This window comes from Ahaetulla prasina, chromosome 1 (genome assembly GCF_028640845.1).
Source record: "Ahaetulla prasina isolate Xishuangbanna chromosome 1, ASM2864084v1, whole genome shotgun sequence".
Classification (NCBI taxonomy): Eukaryota; Metazoa; Chordata; class Lepidosauria; order Squamata; family Colubridae; genus Ahaetulla; species Ahaetulla prasina.
In genome coordinates, this window is record NC_080539.1 from 310,836,397 (window position 1) to 310,856,722 (window position 20,326).

Here is a 20,326-nt window from a genome sequence, read left to right on the forward strand (position 1 = left end):
TACACATCCTTTAATTCAACTTGTTCAGTTATTTCCTTTTTTAAACAGTTCCATGTCTAATTATTATATTCTGAATTTTTTCTTGAAATAATAGTTTTAGTTGGGGAGGCAATTTCAGCTTTTTTTTTTGTTAAATAATTCAACATTTTCCTCTAAATTTTTTGTTATGGAACTTCAAAGGACAGATGAGATTGCCATTATGTACAGAAAAAAATATAATGGTTAGCTAAAAGTAGGGTTTGTCATAGGAACAGCTTTCCTGCACCAACTGAGTAATTGAAGCAAAGAAACAATTTTTTAAAAAAGAAATAATGCTAGCATTTATTGGCACTTCAGACCACTCTAACTTAGATTCATGTCTGTAGAAAGGCTAAGTAATTAAAAAAAAAGATCAGACTAGAAAATCAGGAGAGCATATAAAAATGAGATTTCACTGTCGGTTCAAAAAAATCAGTTGATAATGGAATTCAGAGTGATTTGAGAAATTTGTGATGGGAGACATGCATTCAAATTAAATACCATAACTATAATACTTTCCTGCCTTTAAAGTATTCTCTGTTAAAGCCACGGCTGCATTCATGGAGCTTGTAGCTCGATATATCTAAAGGATACCAGCCCAAGGAAACCAACTCATAAGCAGTAAGATCATGTACACTTTGAACAGGAATGAAAGGAGAACATTCTAATTTGAAGATACTCACCAGGGAGATCTTATATCTCCTGATAGGGTCCCCTAGTCTTTTAATAGTACCCTCAGGTGCAACAAGTAGGACTAGTATTCATAATGGTAATATTAATAACATTAACTCAATATTTTCTATGTAATATCCTTGTAGGGATCGGCTTGAATCCTTTATATGTTGAAGAAAAAGTATTCCACTTTAAAGAAAAATAAATAATCATCAATGATCTTTTCAAAATTGTCAAGCATTTCTTTTTCCTGCAAAGCAGGCTCTTTGGTCTCTATTTTTTTTAAAAAAAAATAATATTTTGACTAAGTTTTGAAAGATTGGGGAGGGGGAGGAAGGGAAATCTTGGAAACTCCGTCATAAAAACACAACCTTTTAAAGGTTGAAGCCTCTAAAATGTGAGGTTATGTGAATATGTGGCTACATGGTACATAATCTTTCACTTGGAATGATGATCATTTGTTAACTTTGAAATTGTAATTTTGCCTTGGCCTTTTATTCTTTCCCTTATTCTAAATGGGAGCTGAAGGCAGGCAGAAATACAGAGTAATTGATTTAACAGCCTAAGACAAGTACAAGAAAATAGGAAGTTTGGTCTCAATGCTTGACTTGATCTGAGGCAGCTTTTTTCCAACCTTACCTCAGCACCTTGGGCCAACCAAGTGGCCTTTAAGCCTGAACGAGCATGACTTTTTTTTTTCTAACATAAAGCTTCAGTATTCAGCTTTTCAAACAGTTCTGTAGCATTGGAAGTAGAATTATATTGACAAGGTTAGAATTCATCTCCTGGAGGGGGCAACTATGCTATACTTTAAGTGCTAATATAACAGTTATGTGGTTGTACCTTAATAATAGCCCCAGCTTGCCTAATGAGAATGCTGAAAGCAAACAGTACTCAGTGAGATTTTATTATGACTGAAGTGACTGCAATTTGAGGCAAATTATCCCTATTTTTGTTCTGATATCAAGCACAAGCATGCTAAAGAAATTGCTGTAAGTCTTGATGGGGAATTAGACTTAACTATTGTTAATATAGATGTAAGTGCATTTTTTCATGTAAACAGCTCACGAGGGTCAAGCAGCAGAGACTTTTTTTGTGTGAGTTTGAAAATGATTGTCAATAATTTTGTGAGCAAATTTTGAAATAAAGTGCCTGTAACCTGTCATTATTCTTTCCTCTTGAAGTCACGACAGAGTGGCTGAAAATTTAGCCTGTGAATTGAAGGCAGAAAAAATGTTATGGCCTTATCGACTTCAGATAAAATTACTATTTTAACTTGTAATTATTTTTCCATTCAAAGGTCAGCCAGCATATAGTATTTACTATTTCGAACTGCAGTGTAAGCAAATTGCTAGGAAAAAGGTTGTTACTAGTAGAGAACCAGGCAAAGAAGGCTGTAGTCACTAATACTAGCATGGCTTATTATTTGGTTTATTAAGAAATAGGAGAGACTATTTTGAAACAAAATACTTAGGAAATATACAGAAATGTATATTTAAGTGAAGGTCCATTGTTAGTAGATTGGTTAAAAAAACCTATTTGCTTAAATTCTGAAGATGTTTATTAAAGATTGCAATTAGAAAGACAAAAAGTGATACAAACTTTAAAAAAAGAAAAATTAGAAAGTGCAGAAAAGAAAAAGAAAAAAAGAAAATAGTATGGTAAAGGAGAAAAAAAGTATAGAAAGAAATGACTTCTCTCTTCATCATAACAAGAATAAACAATGTTTGTGACTCTCACCTCCTCTTAAAATTTTCTTTTGTGCCTGTTTGTCATCTTTTATCTGTAAACAAATCATTAAAGCCTGTTCAGTCTGATCAGCAAAAGGTCATTAAGAGTTACCAGAAATACCATATCTATTTTAAACTTGGTCACATAAGCCTGTTTTATATCAGCAAAAACAATAGCTATTGTAATTGTAAACAGTTTACAGAGGTAGCATATTGCCCCCAACAGTCTGAGTCCCCATTTTACCAACCTTGGAAGGATGGAAGACTGAATCAACCTTGAGCCAGTCAAGATCAAAATCCTGGGAGTGAGCAGAGTTGGCCTGCAATACTGCATTCTAACCAATGGCTCTCTATATTTCCATTTTAACAATCTGGATCTTTAATTCCTTTGAAAAGATCAATTGTATAAATTAGTATGTGGTGGTGGGGAAATCCAGAATTGCCAGCCATCTATTCAACCAATCCACTGATGGCTGATCCTTGGTTTAGAAAATGTTCATATTTACGAATGAACTCTTCATAAAAAAATAGAAATGAAGATCTGGCTCCAGTTGGGTGCTATACATTAAAATGTCCATTAGATGTAGAACACAATCAGAGCGTAGGAAGGCAAGAATCCTAATTAGGGGAGGAGACAATCAAGGGATTGGAAGACACTCAGTGACATTCACAAGAGGTGGCTGTTGGTGGGGGCTGTTCCACCTCCTCTGCTTATGGATGTGCAGAGCCCAGGTTATGTGTATAGTGTGTGGGAGTGGGAGCAACCATCAAATAATGTCCTAGAACTTTTGTCTTTCTCCCTTCTCACAAAGTTCTTTAGAACATTAACAAGCCTCTTTTCAGATCTAATATAGGAAAGTTTTCCAGATCACTTTTTTGGTTTGTTATTTGTATATAGGTTTTAATGATTAAGATATCAGTTGGACCCTTGGTCCATTTGTAATTTTCAAAATTAAAGTTCTAATCACTATTTTGCTGTTTATTGGGGGAGAAAATGAAGTCCTTAAAATACTTAAAATGTATTTCACTAAAGATTAAAAGAAACTCACCTGGTGCTGTAAAGCTTGTCAAATTTTCTAATAGGTGAAAAGCAGTTAACAAGCAATTTTTAAAAGCTATTATAAAAGAAAGTATGTGAACCCAGTATCCATAAAGGTGCTGATGACCAAAGGGGGCTTTCTCTCATCTTCTATAGCTGTAATCCTTCCAGGTACCACTGCCTCGCAGCCTTCTTGAAATCTGCCATAGATATGCAGAACCAAGTCTTTCAGTTCCCATGAGGAACAAGAGAAACTGTCTGGAGCACTTATGGGCAATCTCAAATCCTCTCCTTGTCTGGACAGGAATGTCTGTTCAAAGTTAACAACGGCACTGAAAAAGGTGACTTATGACAATTTTTCACACTCACAACCATTGCAGCATCCCCATAGACACATGATCAAAATTCAGATGCTTGGCTCAATTGGTTCACACTTATGACCATTGCTGTGACCCAAGTTCATGTGATCCCCTTTTGCAACCTTTTGACAAGCAAAATCAATGGGGGAGCCAGATTTACTTAAGAACCGTGTAACTAATTTATCAACTGCAGTGATTCACTTAACAACTGTGGTGAGAAAGGTCGTAAAATGGCGCAAAACTCACTTAACAAATCTCTCACTTAATAACCAAAATTTTGGGCTCGATTGTGGTCATAAATTGAGGACTACCTGTACTTTTAGCAGAGCCATCCTCAATTCACCATTTCTTCCCTGAAAAATTTTATCTTTTTAGTTTAGCATTAAACTAATCATCTGTTAGTTTAATTTTAGTTTGTATTTTAAAAAATCATCTTTTCTTCAATGGTTCTAGGTTAGGCCAGTCTACTTTTTGCAATATCTCTTCTGGGAAATCTAATATAATGATTTTATATTAGGTCAAATCATGTTAATGTCTATAGCATTAGATTTACAGCACATTAATTATGAATTGCAAGTGTACAATGAACTGGGAATTAACTATTGAGAGAAATGAAATACAGCAGGTATAGATGCTGATAAGTACTTTAATAGTAATTGCCATCCATGAAATAATTATAGAGGCACACCTCCCCCCAAATTACTCACTGAATTAATACATTGTTATTTTTTTAATCTCCCCATTTATGTCAAAGAAGACATTGTTAAAAAATCTTGATGACATGTAATTCAGCTGTTTTCTATTGAAATTGTGTCTGAGATTTCTTTTAAGAGATTTCGGTTTATTAAAATGCATTTCTGATAGCATCAAATCCAATAATTTATAGCAAAACAGCAACACATAATTTACTTATTAACTATAAATGTTAATAATTAGCATGGTCACTCTTGTAACTTTTTATATATTGGGACAGTGATACAACTAAGTCAATGTTTCTGGAAATGCAAGGAATTATTTATAAGATTGAAAAGAAGTGCTAATGTGGATACCCACCAAACATTTATTTTTAGGAATTCTGATAACATTAAGTCTTCGCTAGAAGCTTTGCTGTTTCAACTGAAGTATGAATATTTAGATTTCTAGGAGTGAAACTGAGGGCCATTCAGGAAGAAGATTATCTATTAGTGGGTATACTGATCATCACTTACATCAGTGATGGCTAACCTTTTCCAGATTGTCTGAAGCCCGGATCCCCAAAACACAATGCTCGTGCAGCCCACTTGCATGTGCCCCATACATGTGCACGCACCCCATGCATGTGCCCCATCCCCTGTGCATGGGAGAGACCTGCATGCGCCCCATCCCCCATACATTCATGTGCTTCCACATGCGTGGTAGAGGCCCAAAGACCAGCTGGCTGACGGGAGGTGCATGCACAATGGAGCTTAACTGGGGCGACAGCTCATGTGCCCACAGAGATGGTGCTGCATGCCACCTCTGGCACACATGCCATAGGTTCGCCATCAGGGACCTAGATGTATCTTGAGTAAGTCATGGAATTTGTCCCAATAATTGGTAGTTAGCATGTTAATATTAGTAGAATTAAATCTAGCTGGGAACTGAGTGACTGGATATCAAAACATGCAACCCTATTTACATAAAGTTTATTGGAACATGGCGCAATTCTGTAACAACTTTTTAGTGAAGAGAAGATTTCACATGAAGAATTATTGTTGTAGCTATGGACATTTTTATAAGCTAGGCATTCCTTTAAAAACATTTGTGAGAGACTTCCTGGTTGGCTCCGTTGGCAATGGAGGTGATCTTTCTGGTCACCAACCTCTGGATCATGTTGGACTGCTAAGACAGCGACAATCAGCTGTCCAGCAGTTCGGAAACCCCCCTCTTCGGGAGAAGAAGCGGTGGTGAGCAAAAAGAAGCAGAGGTAGAGCTTCCCTAGAGCTCCTGGAAGATACCAGGGGGCTCGAAGGGTTAAGCCCCCTCAGAACTTCAAAGTGCTCCAGATCTGAGGCTTTTTTCCTGCTCCGGCAGACCTAATTGCCGCGACCAACTTCCGGGACCAATTTTAACTTAAAGAAGATAATACCGGACTGAACAGAAACAGGAGAGCTCTAATTATAAAAGCAAGTAATCAATCAATTCCTGTTATTTTTTTTAAGTTTTGGATTTGACTTCAAAGTGAAAATGGCGATCGTTCTTTAATGAGCTACATGATTGAAAACGAAAGTGTTACAATTCTCTGTTTGCTGTTTATTGCTGAAGGCCAGCTGGAAATTTTTTAAACATTGTAATGAGAAGGAGAAGAGATCGAGATATTGAGACTGATTTAAAAAAAAGACTTAAAAGGTTTATACGTAATATTAGCCGGGACCAATTTTAACTTAAAGAAGATAATACCGGACTGAACAGAAACAGGAGAGCTCTAATTATAAAAGCAAGTAATCAATCAATTCCCTGTTATTATTTTTTTTAAGTTTTGGATCTGACTTCAAAGTGAAAATGGCGATCGTTCTTTAATGAGCTACACAGTTGAAAACGAAAGTGTTACAAGTCTCACTGTCTGTTGTTTATTGCTGAGGCCAGCTGGAAAAAAAATTTTTTTTTTTAAACATTGTAATGAGAAGGGAGAAGAGATACTGAGACTGGAAAAAAAAAAGACTTAAAAGGTTTATACGTAATATTAAGTTAAAGAGAAATTTTAAGACATGGCAGCAAAACAATTAAAGTCAACTGCTACAAAAACTCCAGGAACATTAACACCGGGAGTCTCTCCAGCACATACAGCAGATACAAAATCACTAAATTTGGAAGCACTTCAGGATAACCTGAAAGAATTTATGAAAGAATCTCTTAACGATGCTATGAATTGGCAAACTTCCCAGATAGAGGATAAGTTTAAATTAATTACAGAAGAAATGTCAGAGATGAAAAAACAGATGTTAAAAATTCAGACTGGAAATAAAGAAGTTAAAGAAGGTTTGGTGTCAGCAGTACAGGGTCTGGCATCAAATGTGATTTTATTGGAGCAGGAAGTAGAAGAAATAAAGAAGTTAATTTAAAATTGGAAAATGAGATTGAGGCAGTTCAAAGTAAAATGGATAAAGTTGATGATGAAATTGTTTTGGTACAATATAGAGCAATGGAACTTGCTTTACGAATCCGTGGACTAAAGAATGTAAAATGAGAATTTGAAGCAAATTTTTCGGAGGCCTTTGCAGAGATTTTGGCAGTTCGGCCAGTAGATGTGGCATTTATATTGATAAAATTTATCGTGTGAATTCCTGGATAGCAAGACAAAGAAATCTTCCCAGAGACATTGTTATTTATTTTACTACTAGAACAGTGAGAAATGAGATTTTACAAGCTTTTTAAAGGAGACAAGATTCAAGCAGCCGCCAAGATATTTTAATACTAAAGGAAATTCCCCAAAATGTTGAGAGGTAGGAAGGAGTTTGCTTTTTGGTGAGCGAACTTAAAAAACGTCAGATTGAGTATAGATGGGACATCCCAATTGGTATAATAGTTTACTATGAAGGGAAAGCACATCGTCTTAATACAGTCAGTAAAGCACAAGAGTTTTATGCTTATGTGCTTAAGGCTGGAAGTCCACCATCTCCGGATGGTAGGAGAAAGGAAGGTGAAATTAAAGAAAAAGAAGTGATAGTAATGGAAGAAGACCGTTTACAAGCGTTGGATGTGTCTAAGATGGGATCAGAGATTCCAAAAGAGCCAAGGATGACAAGAGCAGCTGTCAAACGCAAGGAACAAGAAGAAAAGGCTCAACAGGCTCAATCTGCTATTACCAAGGCGGAAACAGTGGGAGGAGCAAGGCCCAAAGAAAGATATGATTTGCGGCTGGTGCTTCAAAAGTTTCCGATTGCTGATAATGGCAATTAGACTTTTATCTTGGAATGTCAATGGATTAAACTCACCACAAAAGAGAAGAAAGATATTTCATTATTTGAAGCAATTTAAAAATGACATTGTATGTTTACAAGAAACACATATTAGAACATTAGACCAGAAATATTTGATAAATTCAAATTGGGAATACATTTTGTTGCATCTGCTACAGAAAAGAAGAATGGACTAGTTGTTTATATAAAGAGTAATTTATCTGCAACATTAATTGAAGCGGATAATCAAGGAAGATATATTGCTATTGAACTTTTATTGGAAGGAGAAAATACTTTTAATAGGAGTTTATGCACCAAATCAACAACAAGAAAAATTTTATAAGTTTTACATAAAAGAATAACATCTTGGGATTATAAAACTTATATATTAATGGGTGATTGGAATGGAGTGATGGATACCCAGAAAGATAAAAGAAGTCTTAGAAATATTTCCAATCGTGTAAAACTGCCAAAGGCATTCTTTGATTTGATGGAAGATTTAGAATTGAGAGATGTATGGTGAGAACGCAATGAAAAAGAGAGAGATTTTACATTTTTTTCTGACAGACATCAATCTTTTTCTAGGATTGATTTCATTTTAATTACTAATGATTTGTTTTTCAGAGTGAAGAAGACAAAAATTTGTTCTAGAACCTTGTCTGATCATAGCCCGGTATGGATTGAGTTAGATCGGGAAAAAGAGGCCAGGAGGTCGTGGAGGATGAATGAGAACTTGTTTAAATATGAACAAAATGAATGTAAAACTCTAATGAAGGAATTTTTTTCTTTGAACATGGATAAAGGGACACCTATAGAGATAGTTTGGGACACCAGCAAAGCTTATATGAGGGGAATTTTATTAGAGATGAATAATAAATATAGAAATAGATTGCACAAAAGGCGAAAAGAACTAGAAGAGGAAATTAAAAGGAAGGAGCAGTTATTGGTAGGCAATCCAGGAGATAGTAAAACAAAAGAGTCAATAAATATATTAAGAGGTCAATTTAATATGTTAATGGCAGATCAGGTGGCAACTAATTTACAATATGTAAGACATAATTTGTTTAATAATTCTAATAAACCTGGAAGGTGGTTAGCATATTTATTAAGAAAGAAACAGAAACGACGTATAATTGATAAAATATTGGAAGAAAGAAGACTTACCTACAATTGGAGAATGGATTAGTAAAGTATCAAATTTAGCAGAAATATACTAAGTTATATTCTAGAGATGTGATTAGTGATAAAGATATAGATAGATATTTACAGGACCACGGTATTTTAGAAATTACAGTAGATCAAAGGAAGAGTTGAATCAATTAATTTCTTCAGAGGAAATAGTGTTTGCAATTAAGCAGCTTAAAGCGAATAAAGCACCAGGTACAGATGGCTTGACAACTACTTATTATAAAAATTTACAAAATGAGATGATTGTACCACTTAAGGAGTTATTTAACAGAATACAAAGGGGAGGAGAAGCTCCTCCTTCATGGAGGACAGCTTTTATTTCATTAATACCTAAAGAAGATCGAGATGGTGTTAAACCAGAGAATTATAGGCCAATATCGCTTTTAAATACTGATTATAAGATATTTGCTAAGATACTAGCGAATAGATTGATGCCACTGATGAATCAATTAATTCATAATGACCAATCAGGATTTATTAAGGGGAGACAGATGAGATATAATATGAGACAAATTGTAAATTTACTTGAATATTTGGAAGGAAACAGCCAGGTTTCAGCAGCATTCCTCTTTTTGGATGCCGAAAAAGCTTTTGATAGATTGGATTGGCAGTTTTTGTTTAAAGTAATAGAAAAAATGCAATTTGGGGATTATTTTATTCAAGCAATTAAGGCTATATATCAAAAGCAAACAGCTCAAATAATAGTAAATGGTGGATTAACAGAATCTTTCAAGATTGAGAAAGGGACTAGACAAGGATGTCCCTTGTCACCATTATTATTCATTCTAACTTTGGAAATATTATTGAGTAAGATACGTGGTTTAGATCGAATAAAAGGAATTAGAATTAAAAATCAAGATTATAAATTAAGGCGTTTGCAGATGATTTGGTTGTTTCTTTATCTCAACCAATACATTCAGCTGTATATTTGATGGAGACAATTGATCAGTATAGTAAGGTATCTGGGTTTAAAGTGAATCAACAGAAGACAAAATGATAATTAAAAATATGAATACACATCAGAGGAAGAATTAGAAAGAATAACTGGATATGAAGTAGTTAAAAAGGTTAAATACTTAGGAGTATACATTACAGCATCGAATGTAAAATTATATAAAAACAATTATGAGGTATTGTGGGGAAAAGTAATTAAAGAAATGGAGAAATGGAAGAAGTTACAATTATCATTGTTGGGAAGAGTGGCAGCTATAAAAATGAATGTTTTGCCTAGATTTTTATTTTTGTTTCAAATGATTCCAATTTTGAAGAAAGATGCAAATTTACAAGAATGGCAAAAGGATTAATAAATTTGTATGGAAGGGTAAAAACCGAGGATAAAGTTAAAAATAATGCAAGGCGTTAGGGAAAGAGGGGTTTAAAATGCCTAATTTGAAATTGTACTATGATGCAGTTGTTTTAACTTTAATTTCTGATTGGATTAATTTAACAGAGGAAAGGATTTTGAATATAGAAGGTTATGGTTTGTTATATGGATGGCACGCATATGTAATATATGACAAGAAAATTGATAAGACATTTAAGAATAATATGGTCAGAAGTGCGTTGTTGAGGATTTGGAAAAAATATCAATATAAGTTAGATGGAAAGATACCAATATGGACCATCCCCAGACATATGATAGAGAATATAAATATATTACAAAAAATGGAAGTTATCACTTACAAAGAGCTTTTGACTATGGAAAAGGGGAATTACAGTTGAAATCTAGGGAGAAATTGAGGATGAAGGAAGAAATTATACATGGTTCCAGTATGGACAATTGCAATCTAGATGGAAAATAGATCAGAAAATTGGTATAAGGCAAAGTGATGATAATCTGGTAAAACAAATAAAAGATCAAGGTCAACAGCATATAAAGAGATTATATAATGTATTGGTTGAAATTGATTCAGAAATGGAGTTGGTTAAAGATTGTATGGTAAAATGGGCACAAAATTTTCAACAACCTATAATGTTAGAAACATGGGAAAAATTTGGGTGAGGAATGTTAAATTCATAAGCACAAAATTTAAGAGAAAATTTTTATAAAATGTTTTATAGATGGCATTTAGATCCTAAAAACTGTCATGTATGTATCCAAATGTGAAAGCAAAATGTTGGAGATGTGATTGTGAGGATGCTACCTATTATCATATATGGTGGACTTGCAAAAAGTTAAAGCCTTTTGGATTAAAAATATGGTGGATTATGCAGAACATTTTGAAAAAGAAGATCAAGTTTGTTCCACAGTTCTTTTATTAGGAATAATCTCAGATTGCACTGTTATAGAGACAAAACTGATTCTGAATTTAATAACTGCTGCAAGATTATTGATTGCACAATATTGGAAGAAAGAAGACTTACCTACAATTGGAGAATGGATTAGTAAAGTATCAAATTTAGCAGAAATGGCAAAAATTCTGCCTACTTGAAAGACTGTACACAAGAAAAATATATATTGGAATGGAGGAAGTGGATTGATTATATTCAAAATAAGTATCAGATTAAAAATATCAATTAGTTTTTGAGTGAAGTTAGGAATTATTATGTATTAGTTTAAGAAAGAAGGAATTGATAGTGTGATGGTGTGAAATGGAATATGTTTTATGTTATATTTTAGATTATGTTTGTTAGTTACAATACCCTGTATTCTGTTCTGGGAAGTCTCGGGGAAGGAGGCGGGAAGGGAAGACTATAAATTGATTGGTTGCCATTGTACAGGAATAATGGTAGAATTAAACAAGTTGGAATGGTGTAATGTCGGGACTGCTCGGCAAACACTCCCGAAGGGAAAGGGTAAGGAAAGAGGAGTAAAGAAGGAAGAAAGTAGGTAGGTAGGTGGGTAGGGAGGAAAGAAGGGAGGGAGAAGAAAGGATAGGAGGAGGAGAAGAAGGAGAAGATAGAGGGTTAGAAAGGATGGTAGTGAGAAGTGGGAAAGAGGAGGGGAAGTAGGAAAGCGAGAAGAAGGTGGTGGGGGAAGTTTAAGAAGGATGAGAAGGAAAGAAAGGATTAAAGGGGGGAGTGGCAGTCGAGCAGCCCTGACTGAGTATAATTTGAGTATAGGACTGATTGTTTGATAAGTGATTGTATTGTACACTGGTCAAATTGTGGGAATTATTATGGAAAAATAAAAAATTTTTGCAAAAAAACAAAAAAACATTTGTGAGACATGCTTTGTATCAAACCAAGATTTAGTTCACTTATTGGGGTGTTAAGAAAAAGGAGTGTGATCAGGATGTAAGTACTTGAGCAAAGCTGATGAATTATTGAAATATAGAGATTGTTTAATGGATGTCATTGGCTGCATTTAAAGACTGTTTTCGTAAATAGCCATCGGGCATAAAAAAAAAGATTTGAAATCACGGATAGCTTATTAGATCATACAGGTCTCAGTTGCATATCAGTAGAAGAGGGACCCTTGTGAAAGCAAAGAACCTCATTAATGGCAGGTGTCTTCTAAAAATGAACTCATAAAGTGGTCAAAGTAGTCTACAAGTGTTGGGTTGGATAGTTTAAAGTAGAATCTCTACAATGTTTCAAGACAAAGGATGCATTGTAGGGGTGGAGAATAATGGTCATTTGGAAAAGAGAGCACATATGACAGGAGTTGAGACATTTATATACAGTATACTGAAACCAGCAAATCAGGTTACAGGGAACTGGCAGGGAACAAGGGATGCATGTGATAATTTTTGTGCTTGGGCTTATATTTTGTTTTAGGGTGGATCTCTGAGATAGAGAAGCTAAGATAGAGAAGTAGAAGTTTGCACAGAGATGGTCAGCATAACAGAATCTCAGCTATTTAGTGATAGCTGCTGGGAAGCAAGTGATAGATTAAAGAGGCATTCTATCTGGCATTGACAGGATGAAGGAGATGTATGCCACCTAAGGAGGAAGATGTGGTGCCTCTTGATAAATCATAGTTAGGAAAAGTCTTCTTGATTGCTGTTTAAAACAAGTCTACCTTTGAATTTATTGGAAGACAGATTTGAGTCTTCTGGACAATAACTGTAAAGCCATTAGGAAGCTACCTAGCTAAATCCTGCCCTAACTCTATAACCTCTGAAGAACAAAAACTTGACCATTCCTGGGTAGCAAGACAAAAGAGTTCTGTTTTTAAAAGTAGGACAACAGAAAGGGATTAATTCATCTTGGCAGGGATTCTGTTTTTGCCTTCCTAGGTCAGCCTTTCTGGGATAGGAGCCAAGCTCTTATCTGTATCTTTTCCTCCAGTTCTTCTCTTAGCAGTGAGCCCAAAATAAGTAGACACTAATAAAGGCTTATTGGTCAGGTCTTTGGAAACCTAGCTAGGAGAAATTTGAAGAGAAGCCAGGTAGTTTCCCATTTTCATGAGCATAGATGGAACTATGCAGGTATTAAATGTAAGTATTATGCCTCTGGAGTTTGGAAGACATTTTACCTTTATAAACCCACTGGACAAATTGGGATACACAGCAACTAATGCAAATAAATTTCTGCTTTGTTTGTTTTTTAAGAAAAGCCACATTTGAAGATATGTGTTGCATTATATTGGATAATGAGAATAATTTGAGTTGTAAAATCTATCATGACACGACTTGATTTATCTCAGTGGAGTAAATTCAACTAATTTTCTTATTTACTGGAATGCCTCTTGGGGAATATTCCAAAAGATATAGAAAACAGTTCAATTTTGCTAGAGAAACTATGCTGAAGAAACTATGTCATCAATAAAATGCTGATATGCCATGAATTCAGCTCTGAAATGCAGAGTATTACGTGCACTGTAATTTTTTTAGCTACTTTGTTGATTCAGCAAAAACATTTCTTGCAGACAGAGAGAGGCAGGCATATCCCATCCATTTTTATTTTCTGCTTTTAACTTTACCTCATAAACTGTAACCTCTTATAAATAACCAGAAGTTCAAGGTGGTTGTTTAAGAAAAGTAAATCTTTTACACTTACTAACATGCAGTCTGAGTCTGAAACCAATCATGATTTTTTTAAAAAAAAGTTTTTATTTTTTTTAAATAAAAAACATACAAACAGTACATCCTTAATCATTCAGTGTTTCATCTGAGTACATATTTTGTGTCTTCTACTCCATCCTCCATCATTTTCATATTATATTTCATCATTCTTCCCAAATTCCTTATATTTATATTCATCAATTATCTAGATATTTATGTCTATCTCTTCTCTAACCATTGATATAATTGCCATACTTTAAAATACTCCAATTCTTCCTTTTCTTTAATTACCAATGTTAATCTATTCAGTTCTAAACATTCCAATATTTTCTTAATTACTTCTCCCTCTAGAGGGATTGTCTCTGCTTTCCAATTTTGCGCAAATACAATTCTCGCTGCAGTTACAATATAATCAAATAAGTATTCTCTTTACTATATTTTTCTGGCAAGATACCCAACAGGGACAGTTCAGGTTTCAAATCAATACGTTATTGTATCATTTCCTCTAGCCATGTTCGAATTTTAATCCAATAGTTCCTCACTTCTGGACACATATGCCACATATGATAATACGATCCTGGTATCTGATGGTATTTCCAGCATTTAGCTGATTTATCTTTAAACATTTTTGCCAATTTTTCAGGTGCCATGTGCCATCTATAAAACATTTTGTATTGATCGTCTTTATATGCTGTGAACATGGTTAATTTATAATTTCTTTCCCATATTTGCTGCCATTTGTCTAACTCAATTGTATATACAAAATTCTTAGCCCATGCTATCATTGACCAATCATGAGTTCTTAATTGTGTTTAGGCTACTTCTTCCCCTTCTCCTCTTCTTTTCTCTTTGGAATTAGAAAGGTACTCAAAACAAAACCAATCACAAATTATAAGAAATGACTCAGCAACTTAAAAGCTTAACTAAAATAAAAAAAACCTGAGAGCTGCTTTGGTAATACTACTCTGGAGCAGTTGAAGGGAATTCTAGACCAGTTCTAGTAATCAGCACTCAGATCAGCACAGATTAATTCCAAGGTCAACTTCAGACCAACAATCAAGTAAGCAATACCCCAATCAAGAAACTGCCATCAGTAAACAGCCAACCAAAGAATCCCTAAGACTGTCCCATCCATATAGACAGGCAAGACACCAGAATATCAACTGACAGCAAGTAGCACTCCTTACTAGCACTGATGATGTTACCTAGTTAGGGTAATGAAACGTCTGCAAGAAAACAGACAAGCTCAGAGACCACCAAGGACCCCTCATTTTAACCCTAAGGTACAAATATTCTCCTTTATTAGTTCTAGACCAGTTAGGAAATGAAAAAGAAGCATACTATACGAACAGCAAACCACTCTGGGAGGAGAAGAACTGAAATAAGGATCAGTTATCAAGAGCCAGTGAAAGCAAAGTGATTTTGGAACAAGAAAAGTCCCCACCACAATTGGATGAATCAACAGCCTGGGAAGATAAACACAAAGGAATTTCTGCTGTGGTGATTTAGGAAACAGGAAATAGTTTTTATCTCCCTGTGCTACTATTCTGTGAAGAGGCTAAGTTATGCATCTTGCATAAATTCTATTCTGCAACCCCAGATTTATAACCTTGGATCAATAATACGTGTCCCCAGATGACTGCAATCACTTTTTTCTAGAAACTATATTTTCAAGGAAAGTCACGGGCTCAGAAACAAGTAGCCTTAGTTAGGATGAAGATTGGCTTCCTACAAAGGTTAATAATCTAGTTCTGTATGTATGCCTGCTGCAGGAATAAAGTTTTTTAAGTTTGTCAGTTTTTTAATTTGGTCTTTTGTTGTAATGAATAACACGAGGCCATTTCTCGTATTGGCCAGGTGGTTGTATCCAATCTGGGTTTACAAAATGGTCCTTTCTGATTTGTTATTCATTTGATTTTCTAGCCATCATAAGCTTTCTGTTGGTGAACTCTCTATCAATGTAACAGAAAGATATATCATTATTTAATGTAGTCCATATTAAATTAGTATCTAAAAATAATGATGAAATATTTTCTTCTTATGAAATACATTTTTGTTGCGTCCTCTTTTTTGACCTTATTTTGTTCACATAAAATAAACTGTTATATGACGTGTGTTTGTTTGATCTATACTATGAAATGCATAGCTTGCCAGTCCTTGTGAGTTAAATCTTTTTAATTTTTCCCTCTATGTATGTGTACATACGTGCATACATATATACTGTGTATAAACTTTAAACAATGATATTTTCTAATGTTTGATGTGGTCTGCTTTATTTCCAGACTAAAGAGGAAGATATAAATAATGACATGCCTGCAATACATGGAGAACTAGTTGTGGTTGTGGTACCTTTTCTTCCAAGAGCTGCTTCTATTGAGTGGCATGTCATTGCAGTAGTAGACCAACAGCAACAGAGGCAAAAACTTACACAGATGAGGTCATTGGAAAACTGCCAAATTAGATGTGAAGCTATGCAGTCCTATCCAACATGTGCTACTGCTGTTACCATATCTTTAACTCCGACTTCATCATCGGCTTCTACAATCAATTTAGATGTAATCCTGCATGGTATGGTGGAAATGTTTAAACAAGTTGTAGAGAAGATGTCAAAATATGGTGACATAACTCCATTAAGTTTTAGAACATTCTTCCGAACAAATATTGTCAAAAGGGCAGCACTGAAAACAGGTAAGTCTATCACATGTATTTTTAAGTACCCTGGAAAAATGTCAAATAATGAAGTGGTTTTGTCTTTGTTATGTGGCTACCTAGGAATTTCTGAATAATTACAGTTGTTTCTCAAAGAACATTAAACAATAAAGAATTTAAACACAAATGTTGAACTTGGTTTTCTTAGTTCCAGAAATGTATTCAATGCCAAGGTCAAAACATCCCATTTAAACTGAATTTTTAAAGCCAAAAGTTTATTTATTTTTTCCCAAATTCTTCAAATAGCACATTTAACAACAGGTTTTTTTAGATGTTGCTAAAATATAGTGTTTCAAAGATTAAGACTGTCCAGGTTATCATATGAGCTCTCTCAATATCTGCTTTCCTATCAGTGTTACTGAAAAAAATGCTAGCTTCCTGACATTTTCTGCATATTCTGGATAGGTATTTCTTGGAGGAAAGACTTTGCATGTACAATAATATTGTATTATCTTCCATGAGCAAATATCCTTATGCTACAAGATTCTTATTCAATGGATTACAACCCAACCTATGATTGCATAATTTGCATTAAATGTGGTTCAGATGATTTGCTGGGACAGAGCTTCATGGGAATAATATGTTACCACTATTGGTTTTATAGTATTCAAATAGGGTTTGTGTAACTTTAAATTGTGGTTAATAATAGAGATACTTCTGTAATATCTTTAGATGTTATAATTCATTTTACCTATGCAATAATTAGATATCATTCAAAAAAGTGTAGTTTCCAGAAAGCTGCACTCATTCCATGCATTTGTCTTCAACAAAGAGAAAACAGCACAAGTGAATAATGTTAATGTATTGTTTCATGTGCACACATGCAACATCTCATTGAACCATAACTGATTTTCATGGATTTGTGCGGAAAATAAAAAAGATAAAAATAATAGCATTATGATGCACATATTAATTTCTAAGTAATTATAACTTGTAGTGGGCCAAGCAGCCTACTATATGAGTGGAATTTGTGTAAGTTAAGCAGCCTTTTCCAACTTGGTTTTCTTCCAGATGTGTGTACTTAAATTCTTAGTTTTCCCAGCCCGTCTGGCCATTGCTGATCATTCTGGAAGTTGAAATCCATATAATTGGAAGGCACCCAGGCTGATATAAAGAGAATCCTTTAAAATTCTCGGTCTTACAAAATACAGTGCATATCCATTACCATAAATAGTACGCTATTGTACAGAATGCAACTTTGGAACTAAATTACCCTATGACTGCAGGCTTGGGAAATGCAAAATATAATATAGCAAAAACCTACTAATTAATTCTTGAATATATACTGGAAACCAGTATCGCTGTGGGAAACCCCTTGTACCCAGGTTCTGTGCAGAAAAAATATTGCAATTTTCAGTGTCTTGTCTTTCAAATCTCTATAGAGCGTTATGACTCTGTGGGTATAGCTCAGGCACTGATAACTCCCAAATGTGCAAACATGAAAAAGAGATAGATGTAAAGCTCAACTATCCATATTAATTAACTGACATAAATGTTACCCCTCAAAGATTGTACCATCCTATTTTTATATCTAACCTGCAGCATTATTCAGGGGAAATTCAACTTGACGTTGCTTAATAGATTTAAAATATAACAACAGGATGGAATAAACTTGTGACATGAAATGAACACAGCTAGTACATTAAAGAAGGAATTAAGATATAACCTGACAGCCCATTATTTGTTGCACAATAGTTTGCTTTAAAAAACAAATAGAATATGCTTTTAGAATGAATTGTTTGTTCTCTTCTTCAGAGTTTTTGAAGGAGTTTAGAAAAATTCATGATTTGATTTGTGTTTACAGTAACTTTGGTCCAGTAATTTTATATATTCCAATTTTAGAAGCAGAAAATTTGGAGGAATATCTATATCCAGCATTATCACTTAAAACCCACATAATTCTGTATCAGCCACCAGAATAATTTTTATTGCAGGGGGTAGAAACCTGTTAAATAAACAAAGATACAAATATCACAGAGGGCCTTCTGCCAGTTTTGCTTGGTTTATCAATCTAGGATGGTTCCAGCTGAGTGATTAGTCTGTCATAGTGGTGCATGCCTTGATAATCTTTCAGTATTGTAGAGTGCTATATATACAGCTGTCCTTGGAGAAAACCAGCAATTTCAGTGGATGGAAATGCAGTTGCCGCAGTTCATATTGGTCCTGTTATGTTTTTTCAAGTCAAAAAGGGAAGGAATTCCTTTCCATACGCTAACTTGTACATGCCTTAACTTTTTCAAAAGAGAATTTGTATGGTTTGTTGGAAGGGACCATGAGAGAAGATTGTTGTAGAAATTCTGCCTTCACTTTTGTGCCTATGGTGTTGGTGCCAAATTAAAATTTGATTGTTTAGGCATTTTTGTTGTTATATTCTTGTAAGCCACCTTGAGTCGCCATGTGCGAATAGGCAGCAATATAAATCTCCTAAATAAATATAAATAAATAAATAAAATTTAATAGTTTTATACCAGATTTTTACATAATCTGTTTTACTCTGCTGTTGTTTATTTTTTATAACTGCACTTCATAATTCTATTGTGTTAATCTTTTGTGATTAGCACAGAGCGTGATTTAAAAGTATCAAAAATGTGTTTAACAGCTGGTCAAATGTTATATCAGCCAAAGTCATTCATAGTACCCAGATTGTTGGGGGCAATAAGTTGACTTTGTATATAATATACAAATGGATGAAGACTATTGCTTGACATAGTGTAAGCCGCCCTGAGTCTTTGGAGAAGGGCGGGATATAAATGCAAATAAAAAAAAAATAGTAAAACAGAAAAATCCATATCAATTGTTCAATAAGTGATTTGTAGTCTCAGAACATCTTAAGAACGTAACTAGTAGATCTTTAGATGTTTGGTGTTGATCAGAAACAATTCCTGATTTTGCTGTCATAATTTAACAACAAAACCTTTTAAATCTTCTTGAGCTACTATTATACCTAATTTTAGCTGGTTGATAAACAAGAACATTTGAGTACCTTACCATATTTGATCAGAATTATAGCACCTGACTCGATATCACAGATAGAGCAAGAAACATGGGGGCAAGTGAGACTAATACAAACAAAACCTTTTTTTCTTAAATAGAGAGGTAACATTTCAAATCATGTTTTCAGCATATTTAGTTCATCCATTGAAACCTTCCTTACAGCAAAATATCTTCATTTATTAAAAGGTCTGTAGTTTACATTAGATTTATTTTAATATAGGAATGAATAAATAAAGAAATATATCTTTATTTGAACCAGATTCACCCTTGCAGGAGTTGATTGAATTCCAGCAGCCCAATCTTTTCACTGCATGTAGGAGCTAACAGACAATTAGCTAAGTAGATATGGAAGTTATTGAGGATGGAAGAAAAAAGAAATTCTGTTGCAAATCTCAAATTACTTGCTAATTAAAACCATGTATTTTCTCTTTTTTGTCAAAAAGAATTTCATAGTTTATTGAGCCAAAAATTAATAAATCAGAACAGCCCGTTGCAGCTCACAATCATAAAATCTAACAATATAGATGCTCTCTGTGTTGCAACAGATTACATTTTAACTAACGTTACTGATATCAGAAGAGGTAAAGATTTGTGCTCAAACAGAAGAAAGGTAGCTTTCTGTCAGCCAAAGATGAAATATAAAGTTCTTTTAAAGCAAGTGTGATCCTAATGGCGAACTTCTGTGTAACAATTCCACCTACCAAATGAGGGCATTATAGGCTTTGTGTTGAAAGCACAGGGTATGGTAAAT

General features: G+C 34.3%; 1 protein-coding gene across 4 annotated transcripts in view; it reads left to right on the top strand.

Moving 5' to 3' along the window:
* The window catches only part of DPH6 (diphthamine biosynthesis 6), a 278,777-nt gene that overhangs the window by 213,404 nt on the left and 45,047 nt on the right, over nt 1–20,326 (top strand). For 3 of the 4 annotated variants that reach the window (XM_058162169.1, XM_058162167.1, XM_058162168.1), the window contains one exon: nt 16,155–16,560. In XM_058162169.1, coding sequence (XP_058018152.1) covers nt 16,155–16,560 — 406 coding nt within the window. Of the gene's footprint in view, nt 1–16,154; nt 16,561–20,326 lie in introns of those variants that run through there. The other variant, XR_009152602.1, reaches the window with a different exon arrangement.